The 22,716-nt window shown below is 43.8% G+C and overlaps 1 protein-coding gene across 11 annotated transcripts in view; it reads left to right on the forward strand.

The window, feature by feature from the left end:
- The window catches only part of MAPK8IP3 (mitogen-activated protein kinase 8 interacting protein 3), an 81,896-nt gene extending 59,479 nt beyond the window's left edge, over positions 1–22,417 (forward strand). For 5 of the 11 annotated variants that reach the window (XM_083152846.1, XM_083152848.1, XM_083152852.1 and 2 more), the window contains 16 exons: positions 1,843–2,002; positions 2,319–2,414; positions 2,503–2,661; positions 4,398–4,563; positions 7,053–7,238; positions 7,559–7,742; positions 7,897–8,016; positions 8,889–8,969; positions 10,558–10,625; positions 11,572–11,720; positions 14,389–14,560; positions 15,422–15,535; positions 16,470–16,508; positions 19,247–19,429; positions 19,550–19,693; positions 20,386–22,417. In XM_083152846.1, the coding sequence (XP_083008972.1) occupies positions 1,843–2,002; positions 2,319–2,414; positions 2,503–2,661; positions 4,398–4,563; positions 7,053–7,238; positions 7,559–7,742; positions 7,897–8,016; positions 8,889–8,969; positions 10,558–10,625; positions 11,572–11,720; positions 14,389–14,560; positions 15,422–15,535; positions 16,470–16,508; positions 19,247–19,429; positions 19,550–19,693; positions 20,386–20,510 (2,146 nt within the window). In that variant the 3' untranslated portion in view covers positions 20,511–22,417. The remainder of the gene's footprint in view (positions 1–1,842; positions 2,003–2,318; positions 2,415–2,502; positions 2,662–4,397; positions 4,564–7,052; positions 7,239–7,558; positions 7,743–7,896; positions 8,017–8,888; positions 8,970–10,557; positions 10,626–11,571; positions 11,721–14,388; positions 14,561–15,421; positions 15,536–16,469; positions 16,509–19,246; positions 19,430–19,549; positions 19,694–20,385) is intronic. The other 6 variants (XM_083152850.1, XM_083152855.1, XM_083152854.1 and 3 more) reach the window with 3 other exon arrangements.
- The last annotated feature ends 299 nt before the right edge of the window (positions 22,418–22,716 follow it).

The raw sequence follows: 22,716 nt of genomic DNA on the forward strand, positions 1-22,716 counted from the left end.
TTTTTTCCATTTAGTGTTAAATACCCTTTTTTCCACTGCTGCATAACCTGGGTTGAGGCTCAGTGGAAAAGGGTACCAAAAAAATAACCCGGGTCCATTTACTCGGGAATACGACCCGGCGTGGACCAGGGTAAGCGTGCAACGTAAGCCTATGGAAAACCAGATCATTAGCTATTGGAGATTAAGGGGGGGTATTCAATCCCCGCCGCTATTTTCAACAGAGGAAATAGCAGAAAATAGCGGCGGCACCTATTCAATGTCTTTCCCGACAGTATTGAACAGGCAGATCGACAAAACGGGCCAGACTTTAAAAGCTGTCGGACCTGTTTTGTTGCGTCAGTTCACGGACAAATCTTGTCAATGCACGACCGTTTACGCGGACACGCCCCCTTTTCGATGATTGGCCGGCGGGACATTGAATCCAACCTGGCCGTAAACGGACCAGGGGCGTGGTTGTCGGGACGGATCGACAGCCGTGACCTGGGATTGAATACCACCCTATGTCATCTAAGACTGCACATGGGTGCAGTGTAAATGGGGCCGTCATGGGAGTAACCCCGGTCAACGCTGCGGTGTGATACAGGTCTGACCGGGTTGGATTCGTGTTACAAAATCTGGGTCAGACCCAGGATTTAGGTAAAAAAAAGGGTTATACTGGTTACCCAGGTGGACTATCCAGCCATACAGAAGATAGGGCAAAAGGGCCTCCATTATTTGATATGAGAATGAACCTTAAACCGCAAGATATAGATCCCGTGACGTTTAATATTTTAACTCGCCATGGAAGGGGCTTATTATTTTTATTTACTGCCCTATTTACTACCGCGTGATTTTCTTGTTATCACTCGTTACTAGTCTTAAATGGTGCGCCAACCAGTCTGCTCCTGTCATGTGTTTGAAAAATGACAGTTAGGGACTATTTGGTTGGAGCACCGTTCAAGATTCCTAACAAATGATAACAATAATATCACTCCTTATTAAATATGTCCCTTATTATAGATAACGCTATAAAGAAAAAAAATATTTGGACATCTGATTTAACTGTAAGAATATTTGTTTTAATGAATTGTCTTAGTGGAATACTGCAACATTATGATTTGCTTTAATTAACAAATTAAAATAAAACCTGTTTATACACTGGTAATTACATATTTCAATCTGAACTTTCCATCTCACTAATTACCCTATTATAATGCAGGCTTTAGCTTTTATCTTTGCATAAAATATTCTAATCTACTAATCTACTCATACCATTTTTTTAATTCCATATTAATGAATGCACATATTTATTATGTAATGGACTGAGATTATTCATATTAATTACTAATATAGGTTCATTTGTATCCATGGTAACAGTGTAAACTAGGCATCTGTAACCTGCTGCCCTCCAGCTGTTTGTAAAAATACAAGTCCCATCATGCCTTGCCACAGTTTTGCTAATAGGGCATTCTAAAACTATGGCAAGTCATGCTGGGATATGTAGTTTGACAACAGCTGGAGTGCCGCAGGTTGGCCATGCCTGGTGTAAACCTTTCTCAATGCCCACTGAGGATATATTTGGATCAGTACACAGCGATTGGAGCTTGCCACGGCGTCTGCGTACGCTCCACAAAGCTTTAGCCATTGCTCTTGCACACTGTTCCCTCTATGCCGACAAGTCGGAAAATTCCAGGGTTGCCTTGAACAGCAGACTCTCAGTTCTTCACTTTATCATATCATTTTCACTTTTCCAGATGGCGTAGCTTAGAAGGAACATTGCTCATGCATCGCCACTAACCCTAGCTGCTTTGCTTCATGCTGCTGACGCTCTGCTCCCCCCCCTATCCCTTTCTCTCTTTCTAGACTGAGGAGTAACACTGTGGCTTCTCTTCTCAGCGACTGCACTTCCACAGCTCGCCGTGAGCAGAAACGCGAGCAGTACCGCCAAGTGCGGGAACACGTGCGTAATGACGACGGGCGCCTGCAAGCCTGTGGGTGGAGCCTACCCGCTAAGTACAAGCAGGTTGGTGGCCCTAGTTAGTAAACTGGAAAAAACTATAAGTATTGAACCGAAGTTAGCCATGTCGTGGCTGCTATTAGCCACATAAATTCATAAGGAACGGGTGACATTGCTGAGGCGCGAGGCACAAAATGCCTCAGTGATATCACCAATTCCTCGATAATCGGTGAGTTGTTTTCTCATAAATATTGGATCTCTGTATGTGACTGTGTGTAGGCCACGGTACGCTATTCATGGCTGTAGCCACCTACAGTATGTTCGTATTTGAGAAGATTTTCACAGAACTCCTTTATGTGTGTGTTGTTTAATAACCTATCAGCTGAGTCCAAATGGAGGCCAAGAGGACAACCGCATGAAAAATGTCCCGGTGCCCGTCTACTGTAGACCACTGGTGGAAAAAGACCCTACTATGAAGGTAGCGTTACATCCCTCTGTTCATTCCATTCATTCAGCCTATAATGCCTCTAGCAGCTAGATAAAGATTCCTATGACCCTCCTCGCAGTTGTGGTGTGCGTCCGGAGTGGACTTAACGGGCTGGAAGCCATTAGATGAAGAGTCTGTTACCGGGATCAAATCCGTGTCTTGTCGGGATCCTCTGACTTCAGACCGTGAAGTGGAAGGCGAGAGTAAGAGCACACACACCTCTCCGGAGAAGAAAAAGGTGAGGGGGTAACGACAGCAGAACACCTACCTTGGTGTACTAATTTGTTCTATGTTCAGAGTATGGCCCTCGAGCTGTTATGAAACTACAAGTCCCATCAAGCCTTGCCAGAGTTGTACTATTAGGACATGCTAAAACTATGGCAAGGCATGCTGGGATGTGTAGTTTCACAACATCTGTAGCGCCACAGTTTGGTCATGCCTGGGTTAGGTGCAAGGTTCTGTCTTATGGGCCCTACACACAGAGCGATATTCAGCCATTACAAAATCGCTCAGAAAGTGGCTGACTATCACTGTGTGTGTAGCCCACACAGCGATAGGAATGCGCGGCCGTGCTGGTTATAGTTGCTCAGAAAGCCCACACGTCTCTGCTTATGTGGGATTGAAGCTGCCTGCTGCTGGGCATGATGTCGGGGGGCAGTACTGCTCGCCTGATGCCACTTTGCCCCCTGCGCTTTTCAGCTTACCAAGCACTTGCCGTGGCCAGGTGAAGGTTCCCGGCGGCATCAGGCAGGTGAAGGTTCCCGGCGGCATCAGGCAGGTGAAGGTTCCCAGCAGCGTTGGGCAGGTGAAGGTTCCCGGCGGCGTTGGGCAGGTGAAGGTTCCCGGTGGCGTCGAGCAGGTGAAGATTCCCGGCGGCATCGGGCAGGTGAAGGTTCCCGGAGATGAGTGCTGCTGCTGCCCGGCCCAGCCGCTCTCTCCTGGCAGACGTTCTGGCGGATGCTTTTGATTGCCACTGTGCAGTGGGACACAGGGGCACCACTCTGACCCCGTCCGGAGCCCACCACTGAGATGGGCAGCGTCAGAGATTGTTAGCAGGATACATCTATTAGTGATGCCGGTGATAGAGTTGCCTTCCTCTGATTGAGCTGGCATAGTTTTAGATACTACTACTGGTGGTGATTCATCCACCTAATGGGCTGTTATTTGGTTGGGGGAGGGGAGACACACTATGCCACCAATGTTTATTTTTTGGGGTGAGGGGTGGGCACTATGCCACCAACATTTATTTATTAAGGAAATTTATTTTATTACGTTTATTTAGGAAATTATTGTCTATACCATATAACATTATTTTTGTGATGAAGTGCAGTTTTCTACGTCACTTTCTGTGACAGTTGTGACAGATTTGAAATCTCCCATGCTGAATCTCCCGTTATGTATCTCTGACACAAATCTCTCTGTATGTGGCTCCGAGAGAGTGAAATCTCTCATGCTGAATCTCCCGTTATGAATCTCTGACAGAAATCTCTCTATATGTGGCTCTGAGAGAGTGAAATCTCTCATGCTGAATCTCCCGTTATGAATCTCTGACAGAAATCTCTCTATATGTGGCTCATTATCGTAGAGAGTGAAATCTCTCATGCTGAATCTCCCATTATGAATCTCTGGCACAAATCTCTGCATATGTAGGGCCCTTTAGCCTGGTCATAATGCAGGTAAGTCATGAGGCAAAGCCTCAGTTTTGCTTGCAGCTTTAAGAAAGGGAAAGTGTACCCTGCTGGCATAACCTGCATTATGGAGCTGATGGAACAGGTAACTCATTAAATTAGCCACATACAGTAGATATAAAAAGGTGGATGCTGACCTCTACTGGTAGTCTGTGAGCCATGTTTATATTAGGCATACCTCACACATATAGGAAATCCTCATATGACATCACTCATGTTTGCAGGTAGGTCCACTTACTATGCTGCCTTCATCTATAATGTGAATACTTTACCTCCCTATCTGCAGACCAAGGAGCTCCATGAAGCAGATGCCACTTCCAGCCGTGTATGGATCCTTACCAGCACGCTATCTACTAGCAAGGTTGTGATAATAGATGCCAACCAGCCGGGCACTCTGGTGGACCAGTTCACAGTTTGCAATGCCCATGTGCTCTGTATCTCCAGTATTCCAGGTAGGAGAGTGACCTAGAACCCTTCTACTGTGTACACAGGCTGTAACTTGTCATGTCCGTGTTGTGCAGCGCCAAGCATTGTGCAGTAATGTCCTAAACCTATACATGCAGACCTGTACAATAGAAAGCTTAGTTTTGTATATGACCTGCAGATTCTGTCTGACTGCACCCAGTATATGTGTGTGTGTGCAAACCTATTGGACAAGTCGCCATTGTTCACCCTGTCCTATGGAATGCAGCATATTCACTGGTATCCTGTCTCCCCTGAACTTAATGCAAGCAGTACAAGTTTACATAGAATCAGTGTGTAAAGGTGTCCCACCTCCTCTGTGTCCCACCTCCTCTGTGTCCCACCACCAATGCCCCCACTGCGAGGAGATGGAATAACCTTAGGAGGGGAGGACTTTCTGTCAGTGTAAGCAAGGAAGCTGGGGGTGTCAGCATGGCGTGGAACAGCGTGGTTTAAAGATGACGTACGATGTGGCGGAAGAGCAGGAGGTGGGTGTGGCCAGCCAGAAAGGGTGAAAAGCCAAGGAGGGGCGGACCCTTACATGACATGGCATAATATTGGGCCAGTTAGACTAGTCTGTATAATGCGGATTGCTAGTCCAAACCAGAGCAGCATTCAGAAACAAGGGACTAACAACATGGTAACACAAGTAAATGGTCAGGGCAAGTGGCTAAGGAACAAAACAGGCTCAGGGCTGGAGAATAACATGTAAACATGCTGGGGCCAATCAGAAGCATGGCTAGAATAAAAACAATACCAGACTATAACCAGTAAGCTGTGAGAGTTACGGGTCTGTATATAAAGCACATGTGCTCAGCCTCAGCTCTCCAGATAGAATCTAGCAAATATCACAGTGGCAGACAGGTAGCTGCATCAGGGAATGAGCACAGCGGGCAAAATGCAGGGTACAAAAAGTGCCCACACACCAGCAGTGTATTGGGGCAATCCCCTGGTCACATCGGGGGATTGGGGATTTTAAATGTTTAAAAATCCCGATTCCCCCCCCCCCCCCCCCCCCCACCCATCCTGGCGGGGAACACGGAATCAAAAAACCTTTTAACATGCCTTATATCACAGATCCCCCAACGGATCGTCAATCATAATTGGCCACAGATGACTGCATCCTGTCAGCGGACTGAGAGTGCCAGTGGATTGGGAGATTACGACTGTATGGGCGATTTAAGCCTTAAAAATCGATTTAACTAAGAAAAAGAAACAACAGATCCTAATTGTCATTTTTTAGTCACAGCCTATAACATGACAGTTAGGAACTGATTGGCTGGTACTTTGTCACTCTCAGCTTTATCACTTTCAAGGCATGGGGGGGGGGGGGGGTATTCAATCCCAGCCGATGTTTTTATCCTCAGAAATGTCATCCGTTTTTGCATAGAATAGATTGAATTCGCATTCGATCTATTCAATATTCTCCCTTTTTCCCCGACTTTCAGAAACATTCCGAAAGACGTGGATTGCCGAATCCGTGTCTTTCTCTGCAGAAATGGACGCTGATTCCCAAATTTAGCAGAAGGACATTCGGCTTTTCAAGGAGCCGAATTTGCCGAGACGAGACCTGGCCAAAAAAGTCCGGGTTTGAATATGTCCTGACCGATATTTTCACGGATCGGAAATATTGGCCAGACGGGAATACGCCCCTTAGTATATCTGGCCCACAATGAGTAATGAGATAATATTGTCCCTGAGCTCCTACGTCTGACAGCTGAATATCTGATCTGATTCTGGCTCAGGGGTTAGCTTTGAGAACCTCTAGTAAGATATGACCTATTCCGTAGCGAGGCTACATACTGGTCACTAGAACTGGACATCTAACTGGACACTGATTTATTGGCAAGGAAAGCATAAAGCATGTTGGAATAAGTAGCTTAGATCTTAGAGAGGGCGTACATACATGGAATAGGGATAGGTGGTGAGGAATAAGAGGTCTTATGGGTTTGCGGGCAAGATGCATCAACACCAAAAATGTGCCCATACCTCAGATGATGCAATTTTTTGAAGTTTGGCTACATTCCACATATGCACCAAGCTTCTTTTCAAGTGAAACTTTATGAATCCTGGGGCCATTCAGACCCGTTCGTTTCGGTCTGAATTCGGCCCCTTCCCCGATGCTTGGGGTCTGCGCATGTGCAAAACCAGGTTAGTTTCCGACAAGCCGTTTGCTCCAGACAGGGAGGGCAGCAGCAGAGGAACGCCCAGCGGTTTTTGGGCATCCTCATAAAAATGCTGAGCTTTTCCCTGAGAACACAAGCATGTTGATGCCTGCTCGGGGCGGGCAATTGACGTCAGCGGCCGCCCCGAATTCTGAGATCAGCGGCCATTTGAAAAGTATTGGCTTACTTTTACTTGGAGTAAAATAATACCCTGTAGTTGTGCAAATGAAAGGATAATAATTATCACCGTGTACTTTTGCTTTTACCATGTTCTCCTCATATGGAGCCTCACCCTGACATGTTGTGTTCCGCAGCTGCCAGTGACAGTGATTACCCACCGGGCGAGATTTTCCTGGAGGGCGATGTTAACCCAGAGGACACAGGTGACACTGACGGAGTCTTGGCGGGAATCACTATTGTAGGGTGCGCAACAAGATGCAACGTGCCGAGGAGCAATTGTTCTTCTCGTGGTGATACCCCGGTACTGGACAAGAGTCGAGGTTAGTTGTGCTAGTTCCCGGTGAAAGCAGACATTTTGTACCTGTGCCGCAGCTATTAATGCACTTGGAAGTAAAGACATCACCCAGACACTGGGTACTACTTACTAGTGTGCAGACCAGCTGCATTCTCATCAATGGTCATCTCCTCGAGTAGGAGCCGAGTTAATATGTTCACCAGGTTTGTCATCTTTTATTCAACAACTTTATTTAACTGACAGATGAACACATATCTTGTGGTCCTTAAATAACCTGTTGTTAAAGCTATGCATATTTCATTTCTATAAGTGCAGTCATAGTAAAACACTTCAATGCACTTTCAGGGGAGGTCTCTACGGTAAGTAATGGAAAACTCAACCAGCACCAATCAGCAGAAGAAGCTACGGAAGCCCTGGAGGTACCTGATTCCTCCACTAATGAAGCAGAGCCAACGCAGGTTCGACCGGGAGCCTTAACAGAACATGTCTTCACTGATACCGCCCCTGTAGCGAATGGCAGGCTCTGCAGGTACAGTCCTACTTAACGTAAGGTCTACACACAGCCACACAGGGCTACAGTGGGGTCCTAATAAAACTATGATGTTCGCTACTGTTTTGTACTAAGAATTACTCAAAGTGACACTTATTGTGTAATCTCTTTATCTTTGTGTTCCTGATACTAGCGAAAATGGTCACCTCAAGCCTGAAGTGAACACAGCACAACAAGAGATCGAGTCAAACAATGAGAGCCCAGCTGGTACTAGTGCTGCACCCACCATGTGGTTAGGAGCACAAAATGGCTGGTATGTCCTCCTGAACCCAGATCGTTTGTCCTGATATGATGCAGTTATTGTTGAATTCAACGCATTTCTCCGCGAGAGGGAAGGTCAATGCATTTCATGACATACATGACTTTTAAAAATATAAATAACTCATAGAACATTCAGTAAATATGAGCACTGAGTGAGTTGTGTAAAATCAAAAAATAAAAACAGATGACAGCCGTGCAGCTGAATGATGGATCTTGAAAAAGTGCGCTTGAAACGTGTGGATTCTCTCGAGTCCTGCAGAAGCCGCCGACAGTCACCCTTGTTTCCTCGACGGACCACTTGCCGCACCACCAGCAGAGGCCTCCAGCCGCTAAACACTTCACCGCTCCGTGCCACGAGCGGACACCAGCAACTGTGATCCATCATTTAGCCGCACGGCTGTCAGCGCCACACCCGCGGTCTCATGAAGGGCAGGAGGTTTCCTCCTACAGCGTCCGGCACCTTAGAGGTAGGGAAAGTGTAGTGTTGTCCCATCTCTGAGGACTACTTATCCCCACACAAGAGATCTGTATATATTGCTAACCCTTTTATCTTACAGGTGCCCTCTTTTCTATTCACATATTCATTATTAAAAAAAATATATATATTTTATTTTATATATTTTAGTTTTTTGTTTTGTTTTTATTTTACACAACTCTGCACTCATATTTACTGAATATTGTTATTAATTAACTGAGCTGCTATCCGTATCTTGAGCACAGTAGACCCATCTAATTTACAAACTCATAGAACATGTTCATCCTGTGACAGGAGGCCGCCATCTTTTCCTCTCATGGTAGTCACCACCTTCTGTGTAATATGTATATGCATAGATCAGTAATGCAGATGATGTCCTTATCCCTCAGGTTGTATGTTCACTCTGCTGTCTCCAACTGGAAGAAATGTCTACACTCTATAAAGCTAAAGGATTCCGTGTTGAGTCTTGTGTAAGTATTTTCCTTACCCGTCAAGTTGTCGCAGTTATTATTTTGTTATATCGAAAGGGATAAAATGGCAAGTGATAAACCACCAGCCAATCAGCTTCCAGCTGTCATGTCACAGGCCATGTTTGAAAAATGACAGGTAGGAGCTGATTGGCTGGTGGTTTATACTGTAACTCTCCATTTTATCACTTTCCAAGCTTTGTACATCTGGCGCTATAACATACATGTAACAGTAACATATCCAGAAAGTCCTGTAAATAATATCTTTATAAACAATTGGGGAATTTTATAAAGGGCGAAAGCTGATATACAGAATAAATACACATTTGGATACACTGTGCATGTTGCCGTGCCTAGAATTTCCCCAAGGTGCAGAGGATTGGACGTAGCAAAATGGCCGCTTTCTCAGAGGAGCAGAAACATTTACAGCCAGTGGGAAGGAGATGGTGGAAGACATTTTGACTGACACCCAAAACCGTTCCTCTTCATGTCACAGAGCACTGCAGAGAGGGACGTACATTTTGCAGAGCATATTGTAATGAGATGAAGGAGGGCGCGGAGCACATCTTCACAGACAAACTTTTATTTTGCTGTACAGATATCAATATTCCCCAAAATGAATCTGGTATCATCTCATACCATACACCATAAAAGCTGCACTGGCCCTTATTCAGATCTAATCGCAGTACAAATTTGTTCTCAAAATGGGCAAAACCATGTGCACAGCAGGTGGGGCAGATGTAACAAGTGCAGAGAGAGTTACATTTGGGTGGGGTGTGTTGAAACTGAAACCTAAATTGCAGTGTAAAAATAATGCAGCCAGTATTTACCCTGCACAGAAACAAAATAACTCACCCAAATCTAACTCTCTCTATACATGTTACATCTGCCCCACCTGCAGTGCACATGGTTTTGCCTATTTTGAGAACAAATTTGTTGATCTGAATAAGGGCCAATAAACAGCTGCACACACATAAAACTGGCAGATTCAAGACAATCTTCAAGCCCCCTCAGTCTCTTGATTTAGAGAAGCCATAATTAGGAGGCATGTATCCTTAAGTGTAATGGATGTAAGGTGTTCCTGTCCAAAATATAGCCTTCAATAGGAGAACCTGTGTATTAAAGGAGACTCCTTTTTGTCCCTGGTGTTAACTGGGTTTTTGTGAGTTTTTGTGTTCTCCCTACTCCTATTCGTACTTCTTACTATAGACCTGAATTATATATTTTTATGTGTAGATTTTTTTCTGTACGGGCAGTTTTAGCTAATTCTGAAGCCCGGGACCAGTTAAACAAACTGGCATGTACCAGGTCACAGGGAGCTGAACACTAGGCAGGCAATCGGCAGGGCGGTATTAACCTGTTTGCTAGGCTGCAAATACACGCAGGCCCTAGGTTCCAAGCTAAATTCTCCAGCATTCCTGCAGAGCACTTACCTACTGAGCAGCGCTGTGTTCCTTGAACATAAATCACATTGTGAATGAGCCATGTTACGGTGTGAGTAATGATTGTGGATGAGGAATATGACAGAGACCTGTGATATGCTGCATTGTGACTGATGCTCCAGATTCTAAGCTCCGGGTTGTCTTCTCAGGCACGTGAAAGGACGGGTGCTTGTAGCTTTGGCAGATGGAACGTTGGCGATTTTCCACAGAGGAGAAGGTAAGGACAGCTTGTACCTTTCAGCATTTTAAGTACTCATTAAATAATAATTATCTGCACATTCCGTTTTAATTGTTTTTAGTAGTTACTCACCCCATTTTGCATAATCAAAGTAGACATTGGGACTGATTCAGAGGGAGCTGCGGAGGCTTCTCTGTGTGGCGATGGTGGCAGCCTGCTTACTCAGGTCACTAATGTGAGAAGCCACCTGTGAGTTTTTAGAAATTAGAGACGTTGCCCATAGCAACCAGAAAGATTCTACTTATAATTTTCTTATCATAATCTACGGGATCATAGGTAGAATCTGGTTGGTTGCTATGGGCAACATCTCTCAGATGGTAAACACTAGCGATCTCTGATGGTGGATACCGGATAAAGCATACACGGATTGTGTGACTCCGACTCCATTATATGAATATAATCACAAGGCTCTGCACCAATAGTAATTATATCACAATGAATGATCGGGGGCTGATCCAGCTAGCCACAGGCCACGAGATATGCAATGAAATGGCATGGAAAGGCAGCAACGGCACATCAACAACCGCCCCCCCACACACACAAACAAACATACCTTGCCCCAGACTTGCAGATTTTGTAAGCAGCCCTGTGGCCCAAGAGAGAAAAAATTTTTTGCAAGTGAACCAGAATCAGGCCCAATGTGTATAAAATACTGCTGGAATAGTAAAGCTGTTAATGGCTCTAAATTGACGCATTGCAAACAAAGTATCCGCTAATTCAGTAGAAGGGACTGATCACTGGAGGCGGCATGCAAACGTCAGGGTGAGGGGCAGGAGAGCTGAAGGGAAAGATGCACAGTAGGTGGCTATTTAATTGCCTGTTTAAAGGATAGTAACAAATGCTTTATTTTGGAATTTAATCTGAATTATAGTTACTCTGTCTCAGGTTCTGTGAATTTCTGAATACATTTATTTTTCATTTTAAGACCGACAATGGGACCTCAGCAATTATCATTTGATGGACCTCGGGCACACTCATCACTCCATTCGCTGCATGGCCGTAGTCTATGACCGAGTGTGGTGCGGCTACAAGAACAAAATACATGTGATTCAACCTAAAACCATGCAAATAGAGGTAAGTGACCAGATCAGATGGATGGTTAAAGTGACGTTAGAGGACCACCTTACCTAAAAGCCAGCCACTCTTAGAAGAGCTACTAATAAGTCACTGACATAGGGTAACGGTTTCAGTTGGGCACCTGACATTTTCCCAACATTATTCACAACAGAAAAATCACTGGCAAAATGGCCACCACCCCATTTTCCTGGATACCGGCACATGTACAGTAGAATCTAGCACTGAGCAGGAGTCTACTAGTGCTCACTAGAGAGGTAACTGCACGTGGGCCCATTACTGATTTCCTCAAATATAAGACTATCTACAGTTCCACTCCTACTGCAATGCTTTGGACACTGCCCAACAAACATACATGTAGTTCCAATCTCTCATCTCTTCTCATGCCACCAATCCTAAGTGGCTTTTTAACACACTTAAGTCTCTTCTGTACCCTCCTCCTCCTCCCCCACCGGCTACCATCAGTGCACTAGAACTTGCCTCCTACTTTAAGGACAAGATTGATAACATCTGAGATTAAATCGTATGCTCTTCCACAACCTCTAACCCACTTTTTTCCCCACCTGAACCTTCTGGCACGTTCCCTTCATTTGAGCCCACAAATGAAACAGAAGTATCCGCACTCGTCTTATCCTCCTATTCTACTACCTCTCCTCTAGATCCTATACCTGTGCAAGTCATTAAAATTCTATCTCCTGTGCCTATCCCAACCTTAACTAGAATCTGCAATCTCTCGCTTGCTACTGGTTCTTTTCCTTCTCTGTTTAAACATGCAGTGATTACTCCCATTCTGAAAAAACACAATTCTGACCCTAACTCTATCTCTAACAACCATCCTATCTCTCAGCTCCCATGCCTCTCCAAGCTACTGGAGAGACTTATCTACTCTCACCTCACACACTTTCTTAACTCTCACACCCTATTAGACCCACTTCAGTCAGGCTTTCGTTCTCAACACTCCACTGAGACAGCACTGACTAAAGTGGTGAATGATCTGGTCACTGCTAAGTCTAAAGGCCATTACACACTACTCATTCTGCTAGATCTTTTTCCTGCATTTGACACTGTTGATCACACTCTTCTCATACAAAACTGCACTCCTTAGGTCTTAATGATACAGCCCTTTCCTGGTTCTCATCTGAGCTATCTGATCGCTCTTTCAGTGTTTGCTTCTCTGATTCTACCTCCTCTTCACTACCTCTGTCAGTTGGAGTTCCGCAAGGCTCAGCCTTAGGGACTCTGCTTTTCTCAATCTATCTCTTGGCAAACTAATTAGCACTTTGGGATTTCAGTATCACTTGTATGCGGATGATACTCAAATCTATCTGTCAACCCCAGAGTTGTCACCAGTGGTTTTAGGCCGAGTCTCTGAATGCCTATCTGCCATCTTATCTTGGATGTCTTCTCGCCACCTCAATCTCAATATTTCCAAAATGGAATTAATTATATTCCTGCCAGCCAAGAACAGTTACCATCCTGATATCTCCATAACTGTTGGCAACTCGACAATCTACCCTACCTCTCAAGCTCATTGCCTAGGGGTCATCCTCGACTCTGAAATTTCCTTTGTTCCCCACATTCAATCTAACTCCGAATCATGTTACATGCATCTAAGAAATATATCCAAAATAAGAACCTGTCTGACACAAGACACTACTAAATCTCTTATCCATGCCCTCATTATACCAACTCAACCACGGCTGCCCCCACCCTATGGAATGCCCTTCCACGCACAAAGGGACTCTCCACTAGCCTCCAAACTCTCAAGCGTTCCCTGAAAACTCACCTCTTCAGGCAAGCCTATCATATTTGAGTACCACACACATAACCCTCTGACGCACTTTTGTATTATATAGCTTTTCTTCTGGACTAGCAACTTGGTGGGACTGCTATGCTATTACTGATGCCTGTCCTTGTGTTTCCCTCCTATATCCCTATACATTGTAAGCTTCCAGCAGGGACCTCCTACCTACCGTACATGTCTGTCTGTTGTTACCCAGTTTTTTCTATCACTGTTGTACAATTGTAAAGCGCAACAGAAGCTGCTGCGCTATATAAGACTGTAAATAAATACATAAATAAATTACTCCCATAATGCACTCCTGCATGGCTGGCATCTAGGAAGTAATCTCAATAAAGCCAGCCTTTCAATCACCCATTGTGAAACATAGCTGACTACAGAGAGCAATCGCTTACACTTAACAGCACAGTACATGTAACTTTGATAAAACAGCAAATATAGTTTCTCTGTATGTACAAATGCACCTAATTGACTGTCTAGTTTGTGGTCTAGACTTACTCGATGCTGCAATCATCATAGGGAGATGGAGGCCGTTGTTGCCGTCAGCAGCCCTCCCTCCCAACGGCCGGGCATTGCCTGAGTTTTTAGGTGGCACTCCCAGAGTACGCTTGGTGGTGCCACCTTGAAACCCCCCTCCCCCCCTGGCTGTCAATCAACTTGGGTACATCCATCGCTGGCTGTGATCGCATGAAGGGCTGGCGCTTGCACACAGGGGACCATGCGGATAGCGGGACTTTGCTAATTGCTCGTGCTACGAATTTGCAGCCCAGCGAGCGGGGCTTAATTAGCCCCCATATTTGTATGATGTCGAATAACTGAAGCACAAATGTGATAATTATATGACTTTTATCCCTACATAACTTTCAGAAGTCATTTGATGCCCACCCCCGAAGAGAGAGCCAAGTGCGGCAGCTGGCATGGATTGGAGACGGGGTATGGGTATCCATCCGACTAGATTCCACGCTCCGGCTGTACCATGCCCATACCCATCAGCACCTCCAAGATGTAGATATTGAGCCTTATGTCAGTAAAATGTTAGGTGAGCAATGCTATACCCTAATTACACTCATGTATAAAAGTAAGCGGCACCCATGTGCCCAATGTTAGGGAGCAGTGACAATGACAGTTCAATTTGAGCAGTTAGAAAATTGAAATGTGAGCAAGGGACAGATTCCTGAGTGTAGAGGCGCAAGACTACTTCCACTCCACAAGAGATAAAGTCGGTGGAGACCCGTCTTGTCCTGTTCCAGCGGTACTGTGGCAGAGAAACATTATACTAGATGCATTGTCCATTGTAAAATCAAGCTTAAAGAAAAGTGACAGATGTAATAAAGATTGTCCTGTAGTCCTCAAATAAACCCATTGGGCTCATGACTTCAGTTCCTGACCTGGACCTTGTCTGTATGGAGTTTGTATGTTCTTCCAGTTTGGAATGGATTTCCTTGATGTACCCTGTATGGGTGTGAATGGCAAATATTCTGTCTATATACAATACTAAGCCTTAGGGACAGATGTATCAAGCTTCCAAAAGTGATACAATGGAGAGTGATAAACAACCAGCCAATCAGCAACTACCGGTCATTTTTCAAACGCAGCCTGTAACATGGCAGTCAGAAGCTGATTGGCTGGTTGTTTATCACTCTCCACTTTATTACTTTTTGAAGCTTGATACATCTGATAAAAGTGGCCGCAGAGACAACCAACTAGCTCCTAATGGTAATTTTTTAAATGACCACCTGTGATGTTACAGTTAGGAGCTGATTGGCTGGTGGTTTATCTGCATTCACTGTATCTTTCTCGAAGGCTTAGTACATAGGAGTCACAGAGTGGTAACCTCTGATGCTGTATTGATGCCCTAATAATTACCACTCAACTTTAACGGATTCTTTCTGATCTGCAGGCACTGGAAAGCTGGGCTTTTCATTTGTACGGATCACAGCGTTACTTATCGCCGGCAATCGGCTGTGGGTGGGAACTGGAAATGGTGTGGTCATCTCCATACCACTAACTGAAAGTAAGTTGTGGAAGATGCTGGGTACGGTGAGAAGCCACTGAAATGAGAGCTTTGCATGATTCAACCGCGTCCACACAATATGCTGGAACCATTTTCAATGCAACAGGGCAACAGACACGATGTATTTTTATTACTACACATGGGGGCAGATTTATTAAGCTTGGAGAAGAGATAAACTGGAGATAAAGCAGAGAAAAGGTAAAAGGAGATGAAGCACCAGCCAATGAACTGTGTTTGAAAAAGTCAGTTGGGAGCTGATTGGCTGGTGCTTTATCTCCTTTTACCTTTTCTCCACTTTATCTCCAGTTTATCTCTTCTCCAAGCTTAATAAATCTACCCCTATATCACATGTCTAGACAGCTGTTAGAAAAGTGGATGGGACAATATACTAAAGTTCTATAACCAAGAGTGGTGGACATATAAGTATTAGAGGATGGTAGACTAAGAGTAAAGCCATGAACAGACAGACGATGTGCATGCCTCATTACTAGCGGTCCATGTAGTAGTAGACTAGTACCTTAGATTAGTGATTCCGGGGCAGATGTATGAAGCGGTGATAAGGGAGGAGAAGTGAGCCAGAGAAGTGTCCCATGGCAACCAATGAGCACTGAAGTAACAACTATAACATGCATAATATAAAATTATACAGAGCAGCTGATTGGTTGCCATGGGCCACTTCTCCTCTGGCTCACTTCTCCTCCTTTATCACTTCTTCATACATGTCCCCCTCTGTTACACCCTTTATATCCATAATATACACATTGAGGACCTTCTTAGTCGTTGCATCATAACCGACCCCAAAATATAGATTTACCTCCCTGAAAATCCTGCCAATAATTTCTTATTTTTGTGTTCTTCATGCTTTATCCTTCTCCTTCCCGAACGCCTCCCTTCTCTTCCTTTTGATTGCTTCCAACCCTTCCACCTCTGCTAGCGGTAGTCCTACATCGGGGCCAGCTGCTGGGGCTGAGGGGTAAGTTCAGAACCAGTCTGTCTCACCTCATCCCATCTTTCCAACACATCCTGTCTCCATCCTCATCTTCTCATCAATCTGTGGTGTTCACTAAGCTACGGCTTCATCTCCCTCCCGTTTACTGGGAAGGGTGGTGGTATATATAAATGTGAGACTTACAGCGCTAATTAAAGACCATGTTTACAATTACAATATGTCACAATTTATAGTCATTGGCTTTCCCATAACCATGGCTAAAATTGGGGTCTCCTTTCGACTGTATTTAGAAAATGAGCACAATTATAGCTGAATATTCAGTTGCCTATCAAAACTGGGCCTGGAACAAGCACTGCAATCATATGTGGCTGTCCAACACTGATGACATCATTACAAAATGACATAATTTCCTCGAGGTTTGATTCTAATAATCCCATCTCTTGGCCAATGGATCTTTCTTAGTGAATACCAATCCCAGTTTTAAGTTTTACATACCATACAAGCATCTTCCAAAGAAGAGACCAGATTTTGTTGTTGGCTTGAGGACTCTAAATAAAGGAAGGTTGAACGGCATCTCCTATATGGTCCCATGTTCTCTGAGAACTGTTGACTTAAGCCCAATACACACTAGGCGATATTGACACTCCATGTCGTTATCGACCCCCTCCCTCGTCTGCACAAGTGAGTCCTCGTGCTGCAGCAGCATGACCGTTGCTCCCTCCGCCGTTGCTACCTGACATCCCCGGCATTGTGAAGTGTGTATGCACTTGCCAATGCTGACTCATTAAGTGTGTATGGGGCTTAACTAGACAAAGTTTCCTTGTTTCACAGATGAGAAATGCTATATAGTTTCATACAAATCTAATTGATGGGTCATGTAACATTTATTTTAAACAAATTGCCATGTATTATGATACCACAACATTTAGGTGTCCGCCTCCACTGTTGTCTGCAAAAAGTGGAGGCGGACATTTTGTGGGGTCATCAGAAATGCACCTTAAGTGTTTACTCGGAATGAGTGACGTCACCAAAGTGTATCATGACCAATATTCATAAGATATGATCAGTATTCGTGACATACAATCTTGGAATACTTGTTTGTAGTGAATCAAATATTGGTCTCGAAAATGAAAAAGTCTATATCCTGCAAGCCATGAACTATACCTGGGCTCCTCTCTATTTATGCTATATTTAGTCTTAGTAATGAGTAATGTACAGAATTATTTATTTTATCTTACAGCAATTATGTGTTTGGCTTTACCTTTTTTTTCTTGAACTCCAATATCTGATAAAAATCTTGACCACTTTCGCTATCTCCACATGGCTGTGGAAAGCAGCCATTTTGTGTTCTGTAATGTTTGGTTTGATAAAGCACAAAGCTTATGAACATTAGTTAAATGGGTCCCCTGATAACTATGAAGAAAAGAAAATCTTTATTGACCAATTAGACCTGTTTTTATTTTTAATGTGTGCTATAACAGTGACAGAATCTGATTGGTTGATATGGAAGCACTACTTTGTCTTTAGTCTGTGAAAGTTTCCATAAATGTTCTCCAGTGTATTCTGGGTATTATAAAATAGCTTGCCATGCGCCGGCAGCACAGTAGACTAATGGCTTAGTATTTCACATGGTTCTAAGCTTCTAATAACCTGTTTAATAGGAACTAACAATGGCAGATGGCTCCGGTATATAATCGTTTCATTGGCTGATTTTTAAGGCATATTGTTGATATTTTAAACAGTATAAAGCGTGAGTTTCTGCGGTATTTTAAATATGTCCTTTAAAAGCGGCCACAAAGTAGTTTGCAGTACTGTATATATAGTATCAGAGGGCTCTCTTACATGTATGATTAGTAAATAGCTTATCTACTAATCCCTATTTTTTTTACATTGTGCTCTTTACATTCAACAAAATGAAAGCTAGAATCTGATTTTTGGTTAACTTTTTCCCCTTTTCTCAAAACTTTTTAAGAAGACGGATGCAACAGATTCTAGCTTTCATTTATGTAGTAAATTCTATAAAATAAGAGACACAATCTGCTCAGTTGCTATGGGCAACACAACCATTTGACCTCATTAGAAAATTTTAGGAATGTCCCTTATAACAAATTACAGTATTGGACTCTCTCATCCTATATATACGGGACATTGGTATACTTTGGGATTCATAGGGCACTAAACTAGGAGCAGACACACAATTCAAAGTAAACTTGTTAGGCTCGCTCATTACCCTACATACATACATCAGACCAGGAACCCTCGGAAGTCCGCTTTTTAAGTTTTTATTTTCTTTTTAACCCCAAGGCTTAATAGAAATAATTAGTCATTTTTGATTTCACTAATTAGCATAATGGCATAATGAAACCTTGTTAAAGCGCGTATGTATGGGGGCTGCTACTTAGTTTGGACTAGGTGCATAACAATATACAGCTGGGTGTAGGCCATGTGTTTTTATTGTGCTAAAAATGGCTTAGAAAAGAAGGACAATCTCAGACAGTGTCAGCTTATCATACCCAAATCTGAGACAGGGGGTGGGGATGTAATGAAGTCCGAGTCCGGTAGCCATGCGGAATGCCGGTCCAACTCGGACGTTTTTATAAAGGGGCAATCACTTACAAGGCATGGTTTTGCCTTGTAAGTGGTTGCCCCTTTAAGAGAACATCCGAGTTTAGCTGGCATCCGGCATGGCTGCTGAACTTGGACATAGTTACACGCCGCCTCATGTGCCTGAAGGTTTCCTGAATGCGTATCTGTGTCTCCAGCCAACAAGACTTCTCCAACATCTTCTGGAGAGGGAACGCGGCCTGGGGGAGTCATCCATGTGTACAGTGATGAGAACAGCGACAAGACTGCAGGGAGCTTCATCCCGTACTGCTCCATGGCACAGGCCCAGCTCTGCTTCCACGGTCACCGTGATGCAGTCAAGTTCTTTGTGTCCGTGCCAGGTAAGTAGCGTAAACTGTTTTAGATCAGCGTTTATGTGGAGCATGGAGTCTGGAATCCTTAGTAATACTTGTTTTGCATACAGATTTCGCGATAGAAAATTGTCACGTGTTTGTTTGCAGGTAATGTGCTGGAAACTCTGAATGGCAGTGTGCTGGACAGTCCTTCGGAGAATCCGGGAACCCCATCCACAGAGAGCGAAGAACAAAAATTGAAGAATGTGCTAGTATTGAGTGGAGGAGAGGGGTACATAGACTTCCGCATTGGTGAGCCCTCTCTAAGAACGTATTTCCTTTTGTGCTGGTTTGATAATTTAGTTAAAACAATTGTGTCCAGCAGAAGTTTATGTTGTACTTATGTTGCGTCTACTTACAAATCTGGCATTAAAATAAGTCGGTCTAGATATAAGAATGATCTCATGACCTCTGGGCGTTGATAACCCCGATCTAGATATAAGAATGATCTTATGACCTCTTGGCGTTGATCACCCCAATCTTGATATAAGAATGGTCTTATGACCCCATGAGGTGGATAACCCCGATCTAGATATAAGAATGATCTTATGACCTCTTGGCGTTGATAACCCCGATCTAGATATAAGAATGATCTTATGACCTCTTGGCGTTGATCACCCCAATCTTGATATAAGAATGGTCTTATGACCCCTTGAGGTGGATAACCCCGATCTAGATATAAGAATGATCTTATGACCTCTTGGTGTTGATAACCCCAAACTAGATATAAGAATGATCATATATGACCTCTTGTGGTGGATAACCCTGATCTAGTTACAAGGATGATCTCATGACCTCTGTAGGATTCTTGAGGCTTGTCATTGGTAACCCTGATCTAGATATAAAAATGACCTCATTCAAGCAACATCCATGAGATATTGATCATGTAGACAGGTACAAAAAGTGGAATTGGAGTTTTATTTGGTCAATTTTCTGTATTTTAGGGGATGGGGAAGATGACGAAACAGAAGAACACTCTGGAGATGGTGAAAACCAGACCAAACCAGTGCTTTCTAAGGCTGAAAGGAGCCACATTATTGTCTGGCAGGTCTCCTACATCCTTGAATAACTGCATCTTTAGCCTTTTTCCCAGAATGCCAAGACCTCAGCTTCCCTGCACCCGCTGGAAAAACCAAACTGGAACGTGGACCCAACTCTGCGTAATAATTTCTCAGCCCATGCTATGCAGGTCTTCTCACCCTATATTTACCTTCTGATGTGCCCAGCATCTCCTGTAACTCTTTAGAAATTCTTCATATATATATGTATTTTTGCTGCATTCCAAACAAATTCTCGCATTACCTGTACAAAGCCTTACACAACGATAGTAATAAGAGTGAAAAACTGGGTTCTGGAGCATCTTCGACAGTGTGGCAGCATAGTCTTCTTGGCCCTTCTGGCATTGAAAAGTTCTGGTGGATTCCAAAAATATGAGCGTAGGATTAAAGGAACGATGAATCCATCACACTTCACAAAGGTTCAAGGTTAGCCTGCTCTGGGATGAAGCATCCAATTTTTTGGTTCTATGCCAAAGTCTTCTCCCCTATGATAGCTTATTCATATTTATGTAACTAGCACTGACATTTGATAAAGTATCTCCATTCCTGACACTACGGTTTGATCAGTATTAATTTTGCTTCTTTTAGAAAAAAATTGTAATGTTTGATAAATTGTTTTATTTTTTTTTTTACATTTTTTGCTCACAAAATAAAAGTGATCCAAATGCCGGGGAGATGTTACATCATTCAAACTTTTTGACAAGACTGCCAAAGTTGATACATTTGGGAGATTTAACTAAGCGCCAGATCCCGTAGGAGCCTGGCGCTGGGTGGTGGCCTGCACACATTTAGCGTTATTACGGTGCCAAAAACATCTGCCGTTTTTGTTTGCACCTCTACGAGGTGTAATCAGCATTGTTTCGTACCCGTCCTTTCCTTTCGAGGACGCATAGAACCAAGCTCCTTACAAGACCTTGCACTTAATCTCCCCAATTGCAGGCGGTAGCCTGTCTTTGTAGCACTCGCCGGTCGCCCTGCATTAATTGTGGAAATTTTAGACCAAGAATGCTCAACCAGTGGCTCTCTGACTATCGCAGAACCACACAAGTCTGGATGCTTGGTCAGCTGGAGGCTGAGATTTGCACAGCGGCAAACTACAAGTTCTAGACGAGCTACAGCAAAACTCTTGCAGTTTCAGCCATAGTTTTTGAATGACGAACATACATCTTCCAATAATGTTTTATATAACTTTAATATAAATGCAACAGAATTTTAAAATGTAATTGCCGACATTATCAAAAATGTTTTATTTGCTAAAAAGCCCAACCATATTGTTTTTTTTTGATCTATCGGCTGAAACATTACTGTTGTATTAAAATAAACTCTGGTGTCTTATGCATGAACGGTCCAAATGGCAAATTAAAAAACGCGGAGAAAGTTTAGGCATTGGAAACATGGGCGAATGGACTAACTGAACAGAACAGTGATTTATAACCTAAAGGCTTTGAAAGAACCTGCATTATAAGCTTGCAGTGCATACTCCATTGTAATACTCCTATTACCAACAGCAGTGCTGGGACTCAACCAATGAATTACTTCCTGCATGTGATCCTGCGGCTCCCCCCGCTGCCAGAGTGCCTACAATACCCTGTGTTGCAGGACTTTCTGGGAGTTCAGGGGTAAAAATAAAGAAGCACATACTGACCAGCCAGCAAACTACAGTATACAGTGCTTGGCGCTAACAGCTCATTCTACCTATGGTGGTGACGTATGTAAAGAAAGTGTCACAAGGGGGGGGCTCTCCGATGTGTCTCTACAAAGGCTTGTAAACTCCGCAGTGTGTGTCATTTGTCTTCTGGGTGGCATTATGTAAAGACAGCTGTATGAATAATGCTCTCCGCTTTCTCTCTATCTCCCTCTTGTGACATGAACACCATGTAATTGTTATGTATGTAATAAATATATTACAAAATGAAAAGCTGGATATTGTCATCGTGTCGCCTGGGATCGTTCATGAAATCCAGGGATCCTTTGTTTCCCAAAACCTGCCGGTGGCACTCCCAAATCCAGGATGGTGGCAGATCGGCATCACTGTCAGTGGTTGAAAGTCTGATGCCACTGAAGGGCAGAGACTGCCTCAATTTCTTGTTGAGGGGTAGGGACGATGCCAGGATCTCCGACAGATTTCCTGGCTGTCTTTGTAGTTGGTGCGTTGGCCAGCTTGCATGAACACATGGGTCCTAGGATGCAGCAAGGAAAAGACAGGACGCCACCTGC

Source organism: Crinia signifera, chromosome 7 (genome assembly GCF_055691185.1).
Source record: "Crinia signifera chromosome 7, ASM5569118v1, whole genome shotgun sequence".
Classification (NCBI taxonomy): domain Eukaryota; kingdom Metazoa; phylum Chordata; class Amphibia; order Anura; family Myobatrachidae; genus Crinia; species Crinia signifera.